At 43.7% G+C, this 20,157-nt stretch overlaps 1 protein-coding gene across 1 annotated transcript in view; it reads right to left on the bottom strand.

Moving 5' to 3' along the window:
• Positions 1-450: 450 nt before the first annotated feature.
• Positions 451-20,157, bottom strand: part of ARHGAP20 (Rho GTPase activating protein 20) — a 106,289-nt gene continuing 86,582 nt past the window's right edge. The window contains exons 9-15 of the mRNA XM_054974447.1: positions 15,022-15,210; positions 9,266-9,444; positions 7,217-7,378; positions 6,039-6,148; positions 5,493-5,682; positions 4,176-4,290; positions 451-2,976 (exon numbers count right to left, since the gene is read on the bottom strand). Of these exons, the coding sequence (XP_054830422.1) occupies positions 1,241-2,976; positions 4,176-4,290; positions 5,493-5,682; positions 6,039-6,148; positions 7,217-7,378; positions 9,266-9,444; positions 15,022-15,210 (2,681 nt within the window). The 3' untranslated portion in view covers positions 451-1,240. The remainder of the gene's footprint in view (positions 2,977-4,175; positions 4,291-5,492; positions 5,683-6,038; positions 6,149-7,216; positions 7,379-9,265; positions 9,445-15,021; positions 15,211-20,157) is intronic.

The following is a 20,157-nucleotide window of genomic DNA, read 5'->3' as shown; positions in this document are numbered from 1 at the left end:
CGTAGACATTTAGGGAGAAAGGGAAGTTAGGACTCTTCTTGCAACATTTATGCGGAGACATGATTTCTGTGGAGGAGCATTCAGTTTACCTATCTGTGAGCTGAAATGGTAAAGCCCAAACATTATTAGGAAGGAGACCAAAAAGTATATCCACTTCTGTTGGCTACTTCCACCCATCAGCCAATGCTGACCAAAATCACACTATAAAGCACAACATTTGAAATGAGACTATAAATCTGCACAGGCGTAGAGAGCCCATGTGTGGGGCAGCAGAGAGACCGCAAAGAAGAACGCTCTTTCCCCAAGAGTTCTCATCCCATCAGCTTTATAGCAGAATGTTTATTTCAAATACACCATGAAATGCATACACATCACCACCAGAGCCCTTCACCACCCAAAAAGTTAGCAGCATGTTCCGCAAGTACAAAAATACACATTTATTTGGGAACATATACAATAGCAAAATTTTTATCAAGATATATTATACAATCTCAAAGCATTTTTAAGATAATGCATGACTTTCAATATATTATAATAAAGATTATTTCAATGGTATATAATAAAAATTACATAAGTTCAGCTGGCAAGAACGACGACGACAATACACAATGCCATCTGACAGCATTATCATTGAGAAACTGTTCACAATTGGAAACCAAAATGTAACATCCAAATGGAGCACAGTAAGTGACATACACACAAAAAACTTGGCATTGTAAGTTATAGGAGGTTCAGGAATTATATGCTTCATTTAAAATGTTCTTCTTTTGCTGCAAGAGGAAAAATGACTGAAACTATTGAGCGGTTGCCTTGTAAAACATAGAAAAACATTAAACCTTTTCCCTTGGAGGACAATATAAGGGACCATCAGCTTCAAAACTGCACAACAATACCACAGCTATGGAGTTCAGCATGACCTCCCCACACTACATCCAAATCACTAACGGACACAAAACAGATTTATAGTGTTTAAAACATACAGGAGTGACTGAATAGCAAAGCAGACTCAAGTTGTGGAGCTGAGAATGCTTCTTAAGGTTTTGTCGTAGCCTCCCCAGAGGCCACCAAAAGTTTCTGAATCCATAATATTGTCTCCAGGAAAGTCATTCTGTTAATTCCTCATACAGCATGAGTTCCACTAAAGCCCCTGACAAGAGAGAATATATCCTCCTGGGATAATCACACCAAACAAAAATTATAAAAATTTCTGAAATACAGTTCTTTTGACACAGGCTGTTTCTCAAACGTAAGATTCCTCACTAAAAAACTTTTGGTCAATTTCCTCAAACTTGGGATCAGCACATAGCTTTTTCATCCACTCTCTATTGCCGGTATCACTCCCACCCTCTGATTTTGGGAAACAAGTATTAGAATTTGATCTAATCAAAAGTTCCCCCTTGGCTTTTGTGAGTTCCGAAGAGCAACACAAGTCTCTTTCAGAGTCACCAGCACTGGCAAATTTGGACTCTACACGTGACAAAAATTTACCACCCTTGGAATCTTTCACTTCAGCCTCTGAGGAAATCACAGATTCATTGAAGTTTTCCTTGGCCTTATGTTGATTTTCAGTGCTGAATGCAGCATCTGGCTTCAGTTTATGTTTGGTACTTGGGTTTGTACTGGAAGGCTGTCTTTTATGAGAAGGAAAAACTGAAGAACTTTCCTCCTCTTCCTCTTCTTTACTTTGTTCAGCCAAAAGCTCCAAGGCCTTCAACCTCTTGTCTTTGACTTCCCCTGGACAAAAGGGAATACCGCCAAGCTGCCCAGCTCCCTGAGAAGAACTGTTTTCCTGGTTCAGTGATGCAGCATTAACACTTACGGTTGTAACAGGATTTTCCATTCCGTGGCATTGCCCTTGATATAAATTCATCTCACACATATCTGAAGGACACATTTCTGTCTCCACAGATATTTTAGTGGAGCTCTTTTTCTTCTCTTCTTGCTTGGAGACCCTCTCCCTTTTTCGAAGAGTCCAGTTTTTCATGGTGGAAGCCCCGCTTTTTAGCCACGTGCTGGGATGAAGGGTGACGAGGCTTTTATGAGGAGGCCACTCCAGGCTCTCTTTTTTAATGCTTAACAAGTTGCTGCTATGGCTGCTAGTAGTTTGAGTAGGAAAAGAGCCAGCCCCTGACCCATGGTGGATACCTGAGAAAGGATTAAAATCTGGGGAAAGATCTCCATATTTCCTTGGAGGGTGAAAAGTGCAGTCCAAAGGAGAGGAGGTCTCAGTTGGGGTAAATACTGAGTAGTCCGAAAACTGTGAAAAAGCACTGTCTAGAGAACTCATTGAAGACCCAGAAGGGGAAGTACCAGGAGATGACAGACTAGAACAGCTAGTTCTTGAACTAATATTCAGCCTAAGAGGAGGTGGTAGCAGAAGGCGGTTAGATGTGTCTTTCTTTTCGCTGCTGTGGCTTTCTGTAACATTCTTGCCCACATCTATGCCCATAACCAAACTCTGGTTGATAAGCTTCCGGCCTTCCACCTGTAGCGAGCGAAGCTGCTTAAGACAGTCTTCATCTGTATGGGACAAAACAGCATCACAGCTGGCTTTACGTACGGCACTTTCATGGAACCCACCGACTGGAGTAAACTTTGAGGCACAAAGGCCGATAGTGGGTTCAGAGCAGCGCCTGTGTCTTCTTGAGCTTTTGAGAACATCCGAGAGGGTGGTTGATGAGTATCCTGATGTGATGGAGCACAAAGATTCATTCTCAGAATGTTCCCGTGATGGAGATTTGTGATGGAAGCCAGCAGAAATGGACACTGGCTGTGATTTGGCCGGCAATTTGATCTGAGCGCCTTCTGTTTCTGGCGGGTCCAAGTCACAATCACTTAGGGTCAAAACAGAATCTCTGCTCCTGTTCTCTTGACCACGTTTTTTGATTAGGTTGGTAAATGAGGAATCTGTGCAGTCATTCAACTCATTTTCCAAACTGTCGTAAGAGGAGTCGTTCAGATGAAAAGAGGAGAGATCTGTAAGATTACAAAATAGGTGTTAGCACGTCATGAGGTGTTGTCTGTTCAATGAAAAGCAGCGTCCCCCAATATTAAAAACAGGAACCATTTCAGTTATCTCTTTGCAGTGTCCGGCATGATTCCATGTTCTTGATCTCACTCTCACAATCATCCTGTGAAGTAGGGCTCAGCTGAGAGACAGTAACTGGCTCCAGGGTGCTCAGCACCAAACTAGATTAGACTGTGGGCCTTGCATTCTACGAACAAGTTCTGTGCACAAAACTACTGTGGATCACACTTCCTCTTGCGCTAGTACTTCGCTTTGGGTAAGAGCAATGGTTTTCAATCAGCCCTTGTGCAAAAAGAAGAACTGGCACATAAAGAAATGCACTCAACAGCAAGATTAGCTAGTGCAAACAGAACTTACACATAAGATCCAAGCCTGAGACTCTGCTAACAGAATGTTCTGATCAGTCGTTGGTATTAAACACCAGCCCCACTCCTCAAAGTCAAACTGGGTGGTACAGAGGGAAGTTTTTATCCTTTTCCTCTGTGATTTCTCTCTTGGCAATTTCTTGACCTCAAATGGCCCTCCACAGCTCTCTGTCTCCCTATCCCCAGCTCCCTGTGTCTGCTATTTACCAATACACAAGGCTCAGGAGATAAATAACTAGGAAGTATGAAGTAAAAGGACAACTAATGCCTTCATTTGTAGAGACAAAAGAGTCAGGAACCAGGGGTAAATCAACAGCAACCACAGAATATCAGAAAACCAGCTGAGGACCACCTTTATTGCACTACTTTTACAGTAAGCCAAACATCCCCATATGGTCAGATGGTTGTCTATAGTCACACAAATGTTCAAGTATCTTCATTATCGTATCAGCGGTCCATCTAGTCCAACATCACGTTTCACACAGTGGCCAACCCTTTGCCCTTGGAAGGCTTAGAAAAGTAGAGAACGGTGGCCAAAACCTCCTCCTGGGGGAGCTCCCCCAGCACTGGCAGCCATAGGGGTATTGCCTCTGAACACGGAGGTTCCATTAAGACATCATGGTGAATAGCCACAGAAGGATCTCTCATCCTATATACACTTCACTGTACAATACTGTGACCTTGAACATAGATTACAGTTGCCACAGACACGGCACCAAAGCAGCTCCACGGAACCTGAAGCCAAAATGTCAAGTGTCACCCACCCCCTCCATTTTTTTTACCTGAACCGTCTTCTCTGTTGTCATTTTTGGGCACTATAGCTGCAAAGATGGAAGTAATTTCCTCTCCAAAAATCCTGCAGCAATTTTCAATCAGAAACTGGACAAGGACAGAAACCTGCAACCAACAGCAAAATATTGACCAAAAATTTACAATAGTTTTGCAACCAAGTCATCCATTCCAAAGTGGTGGCAGCACCTCTCCCCTCTCCCATTTTTACATTCTCCTTGATGTAAACAGTGTCTCATTTTCAATTCCAAAGCTTTGTGCTGTGAAAGAATGTGCCGTTAGGTAAATGGCTCTTTTATACATTAAGGATCATGTAAGTTAATATTATAACATAATGAACTTCTTGAAATAGAACAGGCCTCCCTTCCAGTCCTGACTGTTTCCTTGGCATGGAGCAGACTCCTTCCACGCCTTCCTCTTTTGCTCAGCCCTAGAACATTTGCCTTGCCTCCCTCCTGTCAGCTGTATGAAATCCCAGCTCAGTGCCAGTTCTTTTCTTCCCACACAAATCCTCCTAGTGCAACCTGCCTGTTCTAGGCTGCTTCCCAAGACAGGACTGCAGTCTGTCCTGCCAGAGTTATAGGTCAGCTCCGGAAAAAAGGAAATGTAGGAGGACTGGCTGATTTCATCACCTTTGATGGTGGCTCCTGATTCTATAGCATCTAGACAAAACTTTACACAAGATTAAATCATCAATGTAAAAAGGATCTAGCACAGGCTTAAGGCCAGTTTATTATCAGAATTCTGTGATACCATTCAGGCTGGGGGGGGGGGGGGAGTCACTCTTGGATATCATTTGCAAATAAAATCCACTGACATTGTATGTCAAAAGGAAGGGTAAATTGAATCCAACAGAATGAATGTTCCACTTGCAAGGAGGTTGTTCTGTGGGAGAGTATTCAGCCATGCAACCCCACACTTAGTACAGCACAGGAATGGTTTTGCCTCTTGATCCAGCTGAATGCTGAATGTATGAACTGGCCTCTGAGAAGCTAATGGCAAATATGTCTTGGTGTCCTGCCTCTGAATCCGTATGACCTGGGTTGAGATCTGAATGCAGTGTGTGTTGGAAAGGAGAAGCTGATACTCCATGACTGGCATCTACTAGGAATTTTGCACCATGTGCTCACAGTCCTTTCCCATCTTTCTAGCAAAGAACCCCTGCCAGCTCTTCAAACAGGAAACAAAGACCAGCCTGTAGAAAGTGTGCAAAGATTTGCGGGGGGGAGGGGGTTACTATTTTGTTCAAGGACATTTCTTCAAAGATACTTCAGACTGGCAGAAGAGGACTTAACCTTAGCTGAACTAACCTTCTTTGTGAATTCGCCCTCTGTCCCGGGGCTTGCAGGAGCTGGAGGCCAGAGCAAGCTGGGTGCAATACAAACAGCTAAGTTAAATGCAGTCATCTGGTTGTCTTCAGACTGTTTCTCTATGCTGTATAACACTCCAAAGAGGTAACGCAACAAAACCACATTGGCCCTGGGGAGCTGTTCCATTAGCCTAGAAACACAGAAATGTAACCCTGTAAAACACAACACTGTGTTTGCACAAAATTAGCCCCAAGTTTCCCCCCACCATCACAGCTGAGCCCTTTACTTGGGATGCAAGTTCCATTTCATGGGGAAAGGAATTTTCCAAATAAATATTCAATTCCCGTGTTCTCTGTTAAAAACACGGGGATCTGTAGCCTAAATTCACTTAAAAATCATGCAATGAGCAGATTATGACAAGGAGACCCAAACAGAGTGCTTAGCTAGGTAAGCAATCAAGCAACACGAATCTAAGGTTATGAAACACAGCTTGGAAGCTGTATGTATTTTTGGAAGTGGCAGAAGGAATCACACAAATAATTCTACCTGCAGATGTTTTTTATCTTTTCTTCACAGTTTCCTTCATCCATTAAGGAGACCCACTGCTCACAGAGCTGGGATGAGAATATGCTGCCTGGGATATTACGAAGAAAATCCTTATTGAGTGAGAAAGGAGAACAAAACAGATGAGCCATCAGTTGCTGAAGGGGCAGAAGGAGCAATACAGTTGACACCCAAGTCTGTACCCTTGTCTCTTTTAAGCTCATATAGACTGTCCCCACCAGCCCAGCATTAAATAATTAGGTCTCGTCTGGATGCACCTTAACAGTAATGAACAGCTTCCCACTTGGTAAATGAAGCTGGAACTAAAGAGTCTGACACTGGGGGGGGGGGGGGACAACCCTGTAGTCTCCTCTTAATGTGCTATCGGTCAGTGTGGTGTCATACCAGGAAGATCTGAGTTTAAATACCTACCTGGCTATAAAACAAATCCTTCTGAGCTCTCTGGAAGAAGGGTGAGAGACCAAAGGTGGCAAACAAATAACGAAATCTTCACTCTCTGGTAGCCGAGGTTCTTACAACCTGAACACTGACCATCCCCAGTTCACTGCCTCTGCAAAGCAGCTCAAGCGTACTAAGGGGCATAAGCTTTCACAGCCTTTGACGAAGAGGGCTCTGATTCACAAAGGCTCATGTCTCAACAGACAGGCTGGTCTTTCAAGTGTCAAAAGCCTTTAATTTCGAATATATTGAAGAGAACGCCTTTGGAGCTTTGCCTTGTCCCACAAATCCAAATTGGCACCTCAGCAGTTAATGCATTTTGCTTGTAGAAAGTACTAAATACCCAAGTCCATAGACAGCCTGGCCGTCTATGGCATATTTGCAGAATGAAATCCTGCTCTTCCAGTGATTTCCAAGGGGGATTTGCACATGGGAAAGTTGGAGGATTCAGCTCTTTAAGAGCGGCAGAACTGTGAAAATATCCCTGTAGTACAGGGAAGGCTTTACATTTAAAGGGCCCCAGATTAAAGCCCTGGCACCTGTCTGGATCTCTGGATGTCAGGCTGGGCTCTGCCTCAGCACCTGGAGAATTAGAATTAAAATCTTGCTGCTAGTCAGGCTAGATGGATTGCACGTTTGGCTTAGCTCAGTAGAAATGCAGCTCTTTTATGGGACTCACGCCAGAGTGAAGAAGAGCCCAAAAGAGGGAGATTTCTGCCCACCTTAAACACAGACGCTGTCACAAATATGGACTCGCAGAGTAAGTGCACTTCAGCTCCTGAGTCTAGTTTCTCCCTCAGCTCCCTGCAGGATTTTGCATTTGCTGAACGTCTGAAAATACCTCGGGTGAAAGGCCCCTCTTGATAGAGAAAGGAAAGCATATCCTGAAAAAGAAAGAACAGAGAGCCATGGTTGGCGACTAACATTTCTGAAAGAGGGAGGCCATGATGCAAATGGAGTAAGGAGGACTGGAACATCAGTACTGCTTGCTTGACTCAAGGACTTACACAGCTTTGGCCTGTAGACAAATTCGCTATACGGCTTGGCGAGCCAGCTAACACTGTGTACGGGTGCACCTCCCTCCCGGAGTACACACTGGCTTTTTTTGCAGATCTTTGGTTCTCCCCTTCTGCATTCCTTAATTGCCACACACACATTTATTTATTTTATTTATAGTCCACCTTTCTCACCGAGACTCAAAGAGGACTTCAAACTTCAGTGTAGATTTTTGCCCTGCCACCTCATCTGGTGCTTTGAGCAGGCTTTGGACTTCTTAAAAACAGGGTTTCTTTTTCAGAATGGGTGGATCTCTTGAGACTGCAGGTGGGATCTACATTTTTGAACGCTCCCTACTTTAAAAAATCTCCCTGAAAACTAGCACCACAACAAAAGGCTGAGCTAAAACCATCTTCTTGATGTACTAGCTTTCCATTTCCAGGTTTGTTTGTTTTTTAATTGGAGGAGAATTCAAAAGAAGTGTCCCCCCCCACACACACACACACCTGGCCCGCCCGTAGTCTGAAATGGTATTAAGGTTGCCTGAAGATCTCCTAGAATTACAGTTGATCTCCAGACTACAGAGATCAGTTCCCCTGGAGAAAATGGCTGCTTTGTAGGGTGGACTCGCTGCATTATACACGACTGAGGTCCCTTCCCAAATTCCACTGTCTCCAGGTGTTACCCCCAAATTTCCAGGAATTTCTAAAACTGGAACCGGCAATCCGAAATGGTATAGTCATTCTATTCGCCTCATTCCACGGCATGTGTAGGCCCAGCAACCGTGGGAAGAAGAGGAGGTCTATTACCAACTAATATTGAACTACCAATTCACTGAGCCATTAAGGCCTTGGGGACCCAGATCACCCTGGGTATATAGAAACTGGGATGAAAGTAGGGCTCTCAGCCAAGCACTTGCAACCAGTGGGTGCTGGGATTGCTAACAGACATACCAAAGCTGCAACGTCACTTCTGGCACGAACCTGGAGGTGATGTCATTGTGGCAATGTAACTTCTGGGTTTGTGCTGGAAATGACGTTGCCGTGTTTGTGTGATGCCTATTACCCTGGGTTTTCCCCATCACTCTACTCTTCCGCCCTGAGCCTGCTGGTGCAGGGAGGGCGGAATACAAATCAAATCAAGCCAAACCAAACCAAACCAAATCAACAGCAGCACAGAACCAGGGCTCCAGGCCAGGGCACTGCTATACTAGATGGAAACTATCACCTACCCACCTCCAGTTTCTGCTTTCCTACAGTGGGGAGGTGTTTTGCAGCAGCAGCAAAGGTGCTGGAGGATCAACCTAGAGTAGTACTTCTTGGTCTCCTTGGCCACCTTTTACAGCTCTGGGAACGTCTTAACTACCAACTCAATGGGACCTTGGTGATTCACAGCAGCCAGGACCCAGCAGCCAGGTTTTACATTTGATTTTATGCTTATATAGTATTTGGTTATTACCTTCCACACGCTGCCTTGAGCATGTTTTTCATGGAAAGCCAATTTAAAAACAGTCCCATTAATTATTTAACATTACACCTATTTAAGATACGGAGAACAGATAAATTAAGACTGACGCTTTTGTGAAAGTACATATTCCTTCCCCAAGCAACTTGCTTAATTCCTACAGGATCCATCTATTGATGGAGGGGATGGAACAACTCTTTCAAACCACAACTCTGTGGTACTTCCTCTGATGGTATACTAGAACTTCTTTGCCATTCTTCCAGAGTTAAAGGAGTCAACCCAACTTTCAGTTCTCAGCCTGCAGAACTCACCAAGACTGGTTTAGGCAGGTTCTCGTTCTCGCAGATGGTGGGGAGCGAAAGGCCAAAAAGCTTCCCTGATGAGGGAGACGTTGGTGATGATGGTGCATTGTCCAGTGGAGGGCCTGCACCCCTCCAGAAGGCCCAGTTGATAATGGATCTTTTCCTTTTAAATGGCTTTTGGCTTAACTCTGAGGAAAGAAAAAGTTGCTTTTTTAATTTATTAGTTTAAAAGTACTTTGTATGACCACTTTTTTTTCTTATTCCAGTAGTTGCTATGGTTTTGGAAATGGGAAAGCAAGTTTCAGGAACACAAACGGCTGCCACAGACTTGATTTTTGTCTCCTCCGAACAGTACGTGCTCAGAGGAAAATGTTTGGGCTCAAGATGACTTTCCAGAAACTGCATTTAGTGATAGACAGCCTGTTATCTGTGCAGATGGGATTATGAAAAATCCAGGCTGCTGTGCTGACTCTCTTTGCATCTGTAGCCTTCCTCTGTGAGGAATCTGATTCATGTTATTTTCACACACACACACACAAGTTTCCATTTCTCGGGTAGGAACACCTGTCTCCAGGGCAGAGGTAACAGAGAACCAGCAAAAGACAAAGCCTATTCAGAGTCTCTCCAGATCACAAGTTTAAGAAAGTTGAATATTTGCTTCTGAAAAGATTTGTGCTACCAACCCACAGTTGCGTGCTTAGAGAGACCTAGGAGATCCAGATTCCAATCACCCATGAAGATTCAGTGGATGACTTGGGTCCAATTGCTTCCTCTTGATCTAACTTACCTCACAGGGGTATTGCGAAGATAAAAGCGGGGCCGCTCCAGCGTATGCCATCCTGAACCCAGTGGAAGCAGGCCAAGATTCAAATGTGAATAAATAAATAAATAAATGCACAACCTAGTGTTTACCATGTGGCAAATGCAGTGGCACATAGCCATTTGCTACCTCTGAAATTAAGTGTCTAGTGCCTTCTTCAATAAATGCCCCACACATCCGAAAGTTTGAACGTAAGGTGGAGCAAAGATTATCTCAGGTGATATGAGAGAATAATATACTTTATCTACCCACAGAATCAATAATGAGTTTTGATAAATGCTAGGCAAAGACTGGAAGAGCAATCAGCTACAGGCTCTTAATGCAGTGCAGTCATGTTCAGGGTATCTGCTTACGACTGGTAGTATAAACTTGGGTACATGCTATTTGGAGACCATTTATTTAGTCGCTTCACTTCATTTATACCCTGCCTTTTCCCCCAATGGGGACCCAAAGTGGCTTACAAGATTGTTCTCCCCTCTTCCATTTATCTTCATATCAAGCATCCTGGTGAGGAAAGTTAGGCTGCAAGTAACTGGCGGATGGTCACTCAGCAAGCTTCCAAGGCAGAGTGGGGATTCGAACCTGTGTCACACTGATCCTAGTCTGCCATTCCCACTGCTACACCATCCTGTCAGTGCTGGGTTGGCTTCTTTCACCCACCAGCAAAAGGTGTTGACATTCACAGATCTTTCCCACATTCCCTCCCCAAAGCAGTCCATTCCCCGAGACTGTGGGATCCAAGTGGACTAATTAATCATGTTCTATTACCCAACAAGCTTTTCGGGCACAGCATGTAAAAAGTAGCTTTTTGGGCACAGCATGTAAAAAGTAGCTTTTGGTGCACAGCATGTAAAAAGCAGCTTTTGGGGCACAGCATGCACTCATAGTTCACTTTTACCTTGGGAGTGGGAGGAATACTCTTCACTAAAAGCTTGCAATAAGGTCAGCAGCCTCTGATTCAAACGGTGTTTTGCTTTAAAGCCTATAATGGCTGGTGAAAAGTCATTCCATAAAATATTCCATGATGTAAAATGAAAACAAACCACAGCTATATGAAAACAGAAGTCTGGTAGATTTTACTACTGAGCTTTGAAATGCAGGAAGAAATTCATGCGCGTGTGTGTTTATTCATCATCATGAACCATGAGATCTATACACTTATTTTTTCAGATCTAAATGAGTACTACAATTTTTCAGCACTATGTTGGAGGCTTACTCTGAGTGGCTATGATTCAATTCCATTCAAATACCTTTAATGGCATACAAGAGTGGCTATGATAGCTTGCCAGCAGAGGGAACTGCAGATGTTTCATCTAGATGACAGAGGAGGCAAGGACTCGCCGGCATCAAGGACAGGATTCTCTACTTTACAGACACATCCTGGAAATCCTCAGCTCTCTGGTTTCAGTGACAAACCTTCTTGTCTAGCCATTATTTTTTCCTCTATCAACACTTGTAACTTGTTTTGTCCTTTCTCAAGGCTGCTACTACAACCACCCCTAAACTCATCTGGTCTAATGGCCAAACGGGAATAGCTGCCTCCTTCTCTGATCTGGATAGCCAAACAAGCCCAGTCTCATCAGATCTCAGAAGCTAAGCAGGGTCGGATTAGTTTAGTAATTTGATGGGAGACCTCTGAAGAGCAGGGTCACTATGCAGAGGCAGGCAATGGCAAATCACATCTGTTAGTCTCCTAGTTCCCAAGAAGGGAACTAGTTCTCCTAGTTCCCAAGAAGGGCACCATCTCTTGGGAAAGTCCAATCCGTCTCCAGCCATCAGCCAGAGAAAGGAGCAGCCACAGAGACCTTGATTCTGCCCTCCCTGCCAGACAGAACAACGCTGTGGTCAACTTCCAGTTGCCCAGGGAGAAAAAAGTAAGAGGAAGAATATCTGAGCTTCTGCCTCAAGCTGCAAGTCCAAGCCCTGCCGAGTCAATATTTTGTCTTGTTTTTTGTTTTTGTGTTGCACTTAATCTGCGTTGTGTTTAGGAACATTTGACCAAAAGGTGGGACACAATCTTTAAAATAAGAGTTTCTTGCTGTGATTTCAATATTAATGCACGAGTGATAAATGCTTTACCACAGAGATGGGGAAATTTCTAGAGCATCACTATCAATGCTATTCCTCCCCCATTTTTCTCCCGCTTCTCAAATCGTCAAGGGTGAGGGATTGAAGGTGAGGGCTTGCCTACTGTGAGCGAGCAAATGGCAAACCTAGACACCAGCAGACTGAAAACTGTCTTTGTGGTTTGCACACTAATAGCTGGGCTGAAAACTGCTTTAAGTGGCACACATGGATTTGGTCTATGTGAAATGTTTGCTTTTTGGTTCTCTTTTCTTAATTAGTTATATCAGTAACAGATGCCCCCACCTTCAGCACCAGACACATCTCCATCTTTTAAAAAAGGCAACCATGAGACAGAGCCATCCCTGGCCATCAGGCTACCTTTCAACTATTACACAGGAGTAGAATCATGTGCTCCTGGCACTAGTTTGGGACTGCAGCAAATGTCCTATGTACTCTTACTTCAGTGTTCCATTGAACTCAGCAGGACATCCCTCTTCGTAAACAGGCATCGAATTATCCCCCAAGAAAGCCATCTGGACCAGCACTTCAACAACAGTGTATTAATCTACGCATGGTATTAAAAATACATTCCTCTTCTCATCATGCTGTAATCTACTAAGAAATATCTTGACTATTCAAAAGAAAACAGAACATTTGCTTATTTAGCAATTTCAGAGTCTTTTCTGCCCAAGTTCTTCTAAAACAAAAACAAAATAACGCTGGAGTATTCCCGCCGTTACCAAGGCTTGATGAGACCAGTTGACTATACTCTGTTGCCTTGTAACAGATGGTTACATAAGTACTTGGACGCCAGACAGTCCGGGGCAATAAAATATACTGCATGAAATGGTAGCAGCATTGATACAAAAGGCCTTGCTGAGAAACAAACATCGTGGACATTTCAGTGTCTATCAACATGTGGAAAAATAGCCCTCTAAAAGACAAGGCGCCTTTGACACCAAATGGTTTGGTTGTCTTTCTGTAGCCACGTTGAGACTCGACCAGTTGACTTTACCAAAAAAAAAGCAAAAAGCACAGCCATAGTGTGTCTGTGCAGCAACACATTCCTATTGTGGAACCATTTGTCACGCTAAATATTATGCAAAACTCTTATCACGCCAGATTCTGGGAAAGCCTGAGCTACTCTCCTGGGGTGTCTAAGCAGGAGGGAAGGATTCCACATCCATTTAGTTTTAGCAGCGCTGCGGCACTGAATGTTCCCAGACCCCTCACTGAGCCTGTTCCACAGATTTAAATTACCATGGCTTCCAAAGGGAAAGGTGAGAATTCTCTGTTAGATCTTAAATCCTCTCACAAATGATAATTTGCAGTAAAATACTTGGAAGTTAAGATTCTAAAATTTCATATGGTTTCAAAGAAAATATTAAAAGGAAAGTACGCAGTATGTCCTAAGCAATGCTTCATACTGTAGCACCATGTAGTTTCTGTAGTCACGTAAGTGTTTGAAGGAGGGATACCCGAACAAATGCAAGAGAATCTATATTTTTCAAATAGCTATCAGGTGTTGTCTTTTTAAAGATGATGGAAAAGTTAAGGTATACTGTGTATTACATTAATGTGGCTAAGAAGGGGAAGAGTTTGGATGCAACAGGGAGACAAGAGAGTCAGAGAAGCCGTAATACAAAGAGTAGATTTCGAATGCTGAGACTCTGGTCGACTTCATAAGCGAATAGATGGAGATCAACAGTGGGTCTAAAATGGAACAGAGGGCCAAGCTACAAGTGACGAATCACACTTGCCTGGCAAGTGAACAGACTCACGTATATTCCTCCCTGTTCACTTGCCATTCACTTGCGCTCCATTTGATCAAGTGGAGTGCAAGTGAATAGGGAGGAATACACATGAGTCTGTTCACTTGCCAGGCAAGTGTGATTCGTCACTTGTAGCTTGGCTCTAAGTTCTAAGACTTGGACAACTCCACTTTCCAAACTATAGAATGTGGGTCAGTGAAGATAGAAATTTTTGGATGCTAGCAAGCAAAACATCCATTAGATTGGCTGGGCCACTTTAGAAATAGCAAATTATGAAATGAGCAGATAAGTGAGGGTGGGCTGTACAGTGGGGAACTGTAGAAAGAATAGAAAGAGGTCTTAGAAGTTATAACCCCAGTGCAGCTATGCTTATTATAGATACACTACTTCAAAATGCATGTGATGGCAGACATCCAATTTTGAGCAACATATAGAGATCCCATGGCTCACTGGCAGAGCTCCCACTTTGCATGAAGAAGTTTCCAGATTCAATCCATGGCATCTCCCGCTGAACAGTCTCCGGCAGCAGGTGCTGGGAAAGACCTTCCTCCAACCCTGAAAAGCCAATACTGAGCTAGACGGACCAGTGGTCCGACTCAGTATAAAACAGCTTCAGGTGTCCCTGGCAGACATACAGGGGTTCCTTGCCTTACAACTCAATATGGATAGAATTACCTGAAGGCAGCCATTTCAAAATCCACTCTGTCAGAGACATCAAGGCCCCCCCCCCCGCTCTTTCCGTTTTGCTCTTTCCGTTTTTGTTACTCATACCAGGCTCTCAAGATGAGACTTGTTTCTGAAAACCAACGGACTAGTGGACAACGGGGCCCTTCGCAGTCTGCCCTTACTACCAGGAATACAGCAAAAGCTCTAGTCATTCACAAGTAACAGACTATACAATAGAAAAATGTGGCCTGTTTTCTCACTGGCTTAGACATGTTTGTATCTAAGTCTTGTCCCTAATAAGAAAAGAATTCCTAGATACCCCCCACCTTGAGAAAGCTGTCTCTTGTCTGGTATGCTCTCCTGAGCATGTTGGCTTGCTTCGACACAGCTAGTCTGCAAATAGCTCTCTGAAGGAGGCTTCTGTGAGGGGAGGGACTTACCGTTCAGCTGATGGCCTGAGGCCAGGCGGCTTGGCTTGAGGATGAACTGGCACTGAAGCTCCCGGGGCAGCTGCTCCACTAGGAAGGCCCCCTGAAGGTCTAGAGGGCAGGCGCAGTCCTTTGATCCTTGTTTCTGAGGCAAAGTGTCCCGAACGTGGCTCATTTTAATTCCAAAGGGATATTCATGTCCTGCTCAAAGAAAGGGGAAGAGGATTTCATTTGTGCTGAGTAGAGATTCAGGGCAATGGCAGAGCACTTCCTTGGGATGTTGCAATGATCTTTATTCTCTTTTTAAAAAACTCAGAACGAATATATTTATCCTTCTTGACTAAGCCTGCACTCGCTTGGTCAGCTGCCAGATGTATCCTCGCACCCTGTTTCTTCTGATAAGCCTCTAACTTTTCTTCCTAAAAATGCTCACCGTTTCAGACTCAGTCTATTTAACCTTTTCTCTAAGCCTCTCCCCCTCTTTGTCTGATTGTAGTATATAAACTCCTAAGAAAGAGGAGTAGGACTTATACATTTCTAATGGGCTGTACATATTGATAGTATTTTCCACACTGAAATACACTGGGTACACTCTCTGCAAAATAAAGCATTTTTCAGGCCAACTGATTTCAGGGGGAGTTATGCATGCCCATTATTATTTACCACAGCAACTACTAGTAGTATTTTGTATGTATTACACTGTTACTTTGTATGCATGCTACTGTTTTAGTGCATTGTTTTCTAATTTTGCTAACCAGTTTTATTGTCTGTTGGTTTTATGTTTTCTATTGTTGTCCCTGTATTGTTTTAAACTGCACAACTTGCATCAAGTCTTTGCAAGAAAAGCAGTTTCACAGCCCTAGACACCCTATCTCTGGAGGAGAAGGTGGGGAGCAGAGCACATGCCCAAGGAAGGCAGCAGCCCAGGGGCAGAATAAAGGAGAAAGTCATTTGGGTCTGTAGGAAATATAAAGGAGCACTGGTAGGACTGCCAACCTATAGGTGGGGCCTGTAATTCTGGAATTATAACTGATTTCTGGACTACAGAGACCCTGGAGAAAATGGGAACTTTGAAGAGTGGACTCTATGATATCACATCCCTGATAAGCTCCCTTCTCTCCCCAGGCTTCACCACCAAATCTCCAGGAATTTCCCAATTTAGAGCTGGCAACCCTAAGAGAGGAGAAAAATGTCCTTAAGTCATAGCAGAGTTACTAGTCCCCTGGTGGTAGTGGGGGATCTCCCACTCTCACCCTCAGCCCCCCCCTTACATGGCCGGTGGAGGGAAAGGCGCAGAAACAGGCCTCCCAGGGTGGCACAACGACGATAGTGATGCCATCGTGCTGTCCCGAGGGTCCTCCCGTGCTCCACAACAGGCCAATCTGGGCCCCAAATGGCAATGACAAATGGGTGGTTTGTCATTGCCTGCCTCTGCAACCCTGGTCTTCGCTGGAGATCTACCATCCAATTACTAACCAAGGCTGACCCTGCTTATCTTTTTGAGATCTAATGAGATCAAGCTCAGAAAAGTCAACCTGTAATAGTTCCCTATGGAGCAAAAGCTTCCTCTAAGGTTAATGTCTTCCTCTGGGGGATGGACCTATTCAGGGCTAAGCACAGGAAGACAGCTGTGTGGAGGTATATTATTAAGAACAAACCAGAAGCACTTAAACCATGTCAAAACTCAAAAGCCTGGAAGAAATCTTTTACCACAGCACCCCAAAGAACGCAGGGCTGCATACAAGTATCTCTGGGGAGAATCTCTCACAGCCAGACCACTTCTACCACATTGTCACAAGGAGCACCCAATCACCACTCTAGACAGCCAAAGAGGGAGGTGGGCTTTGTGATTGCCACAAGAGCCAAGGTATTGTCGCTGCAAAGCCAGTATCTTCTGGAAACAGCACAAACAGTTTGCTCTGAGGCTCAATCCAGTTTGGAAGTTTGTATCTGTCCAAAAAGGAGACATGGATCCACAGCAAGCTCAAGCTAAAGCTGTCTTTCCAAGTTCCTCTGTGAGATCACTGAAGTTAGTTTGAGGCTTCTATTATACTTCACACTATGCTAAAAAAGCAAAAAACGACAGCAACAGCCAAGTTTGCAGATTTTGCTCTGTGAAAGAACATCTGGATGTTAGACGAAAGGTGCTTTCCCCCCTTCTCTGACCTTCGTAACAAGAATGTTCCTCAGTGTGGGTTTCTCCTTTTTAAAAAGAACGAAACAAAAAGAAAAAAATGGCACATATTCTCCCTCCCCCACCCGAAACTTTTCCACTCAGTTAGTAGTGCCAAATGGCCAGTTTGTTTGAGCTGGGGGCAAGCCTGGCCTGGCCATTTTCAGCAAAGGCTCACAATGTACTTAGGCTGAACCAGATGACTATATGGAACGTGTCAGGCAAGGGCGAAAGAGGAGGAATACAAGATAGCAGAAATAGGGTTGTCAACATCCAGGTGGAAGATGGAGTTCTCCCAGTGTAACTGATCTCCAGATGACAGAGATCAGTTCTCCTTGAGAAAATGGCTGCTTTGAAGGTCCGACTCAATGGTATACTATACGGCCTAGGAGAAATAGAAGTCCCTCCCTAGGTATTTCCCCAAATCTCCAGGAATTTCCCAAGCCAGAGTTGGCAGAATCTTCAGCAGAAAAAGCCATGCTCTTTAATCCAAGACAACAACCTTCTAGCTATTTCAATATTTAAAGTTTGTTCTCAAACCTTCGCTCTAGCTTTCTTCCTGAAAGCCAAACTTGCCATTTACTTTCCTCCTATGTAATCTTTTTTAAGCCCTTAATCACCCTTTGAATTGTTTCCAATTCTTTTCTTACAAATGAGGCGACCAGGAGTGGCCAGATAACTCATGTTATGGCTCATCAAGCAACAAATGCAGCAACAGTATGAAAATTAATTTGCTATTTTAGCCATTATAGTTAAACAAAACCTCCATGTTCAGAGACAAGTATACCTCTGAATGCCATATATAGAGAAGAGGAAATCGTTATCATCATTAAGCCCGGCTTCGTGAAGCTTCCAAAGCATTGGGCTGCCCAGTGTTGTAGAGCAGAGTTCTGGATTAATTGGACCTTTCGGTCTAAAGCAGCAAAGTATTTCCTGCCTTTACTGCAAATTCTCCACGTCCTGTGCTTTTGTTAGTTCATCTCAATACCAAATCTCTCTGCCTTGTGATCCTGCGGTTCAATTGCATTTCAGATCACAGCAAATATGCACAGGCCAGAATCAAGGCATTTTGCAACCTTGATAGGATAGAGGAAGTATCAGAACCAACAAATGAATTCCAACATGCTCTGTCTTGGGTCTGTTTCTGTCTGTCTGTCTCTGTGAAATACTGCAAAGCATTAATCATCTGACACTTATTTGGAATCTATGAAAGCAGAAATCTGTTTGTGGGCGTAAAGGCAGCAAGGAACAAAGCTAAAGAAGTAGGGGCCACAATCTGCCTTCTGTGCAACTCCCACTGAAAATCAAACAGAGATGGAAAAAGGGATCTTGGCAGTCTTGATTTAAGACCTAGGGAGAATATTGAGCGTGCTCTCATGGTAGTGATACGGTTTCAGTAGAAGAAGATCATGATCTGCGCTTGCAGGAGAAGACACTCTGTGAACTAAAATCCCTTCCATCTGCTTTCAACACTGTAGTTCAACAAATGGGGAGTGTTTGTGGCTCAGTAGGAGAACACCTGCTTTGCACATCAGAGCCCTATTGGATCAAACCAGCAGTATCCTGTTTTACCCAGCAGCGAATCAGTTGCCCCGCAGGCCCAAGAAACTGGAAAGAAAAAACAAGGCCTTCCCCCTGATGTTGCCTCCTGCTGCTATTACTCAGAGATTTACTATCTCTGTATATGAAGGTTCCCTTTAGTTACCATGGCTAGTAATCACTGATGGGCCTCTCTTCCATGAATCTGTCTAACCATCCTTTAAAGCCATCTATGCGCGTGCCCATCTCTGTGTGAACTGGCAATGAATTCCACCATTTAATTACTTGCTGTGCAAAGAAGTATTTTCTTTTGTTATTCACTGGGTGAATAATACTAGTACTAGTATTATAACAGAAAGAGAAAAAGCTCTCTCTATAATTTTTCTCCATCCCATGCATAATTTTATAAACCTCTATCATGTCCTCTCCCACCATCTTTTTTCTAAAGTGAGAAGTCTCAAACTCTTCAGGCTTTCCTTATAGGAAAGGTGCCCTTGCTCATCTTTATCGCCCCCATTTGTCCTTCCAGCTCTACTACATTATTTTGGGGACATCTTGAGTTGCAGAAAGTCTCAGGCTCAAGCCCTGACATCTCCACTTAGAGCATCTCGGGCGGCAGATTTGGGAAAAGACTTTTCTGCCAAGGTAAACAACACTCAGCAATACAGACTAATGTCCTGAATTAGTTTGAGAGAGTTTTGTGTGTTCAAACTCTCAGGAGAACCAACCTCAGAAGATCTTAAGCTATTCACTGGTTCATAAAGGTGCAGGTATTCTCTCAAATGCACTGGGCATTAAAGGTTAGCACGAGCAATGGTATTGGGCCCAGAAACAGATAGAATGCAAGATCTCCAGCCCCCAACAAGCTATTGATTCAGTCAGCCCTGACCCGCTAGGGCCTAAAAATAGATGATCTGTTCTGCTGAGGGAACCAAAGAAGTAGGCCCCCTTCTTCTGTCTCCCTTCTTCAGCTTGGAGAGGACTGACTGGCTTCTAAGGGAACTTTAGTGACTACAAATAAGTTTTATTCTCTTATATGTAATGGGAAAGCAGAGCCGTTTCTTTCAGCAATACTTCTATTTATTTTAAACTCGGGTGCCACAAGGCTCCTGTTTATTTTTGCTGCAACAGATTAACACAGCAGTTTTCTGTTTTTTAAAGATATTTTGCCCTTGTAAGCTCTTTTGGACACCATTTAGATAGGTGAGATATGACAGCTCCCCAAATTGTAATCCTTCAATAAGGCAAGTCCTCTTTTGATATTAAAAAAGAGTTCTATCAATACAGACTGTTTTAACTAGAGAGCATTTAACATTAATAATTTGATCTTTGTTTTGGGAAATAGTTAGGGAAGGGGTGTGGTGCTGTGGCAGGACACAAATGGGAGGTCCCAGGTTCAATCCCGAATCTCCAGTTCTAAAAGGAGCAGGTATCGG

The sequence above is a fragment of the Eublepharis macularius genome, chromosome 3, assembly GCF_028583425.1.
Source record: "Eublepharis macularius isolate TG4126 chromosome 3, MPM_Emac_v1.0, whole genome shotgun sequence".
Lineage (NCBI taxonomy): Eukaryota > Metazoa > Chordata > Lepidosauria > Squamata > Eublepharidae > Eublepharis > Eublepharis macularius.
Note: the sequence above shows the minus strand (reverse complement) of the source record. Positions and strands in the feature narration are given on the sequence as shown.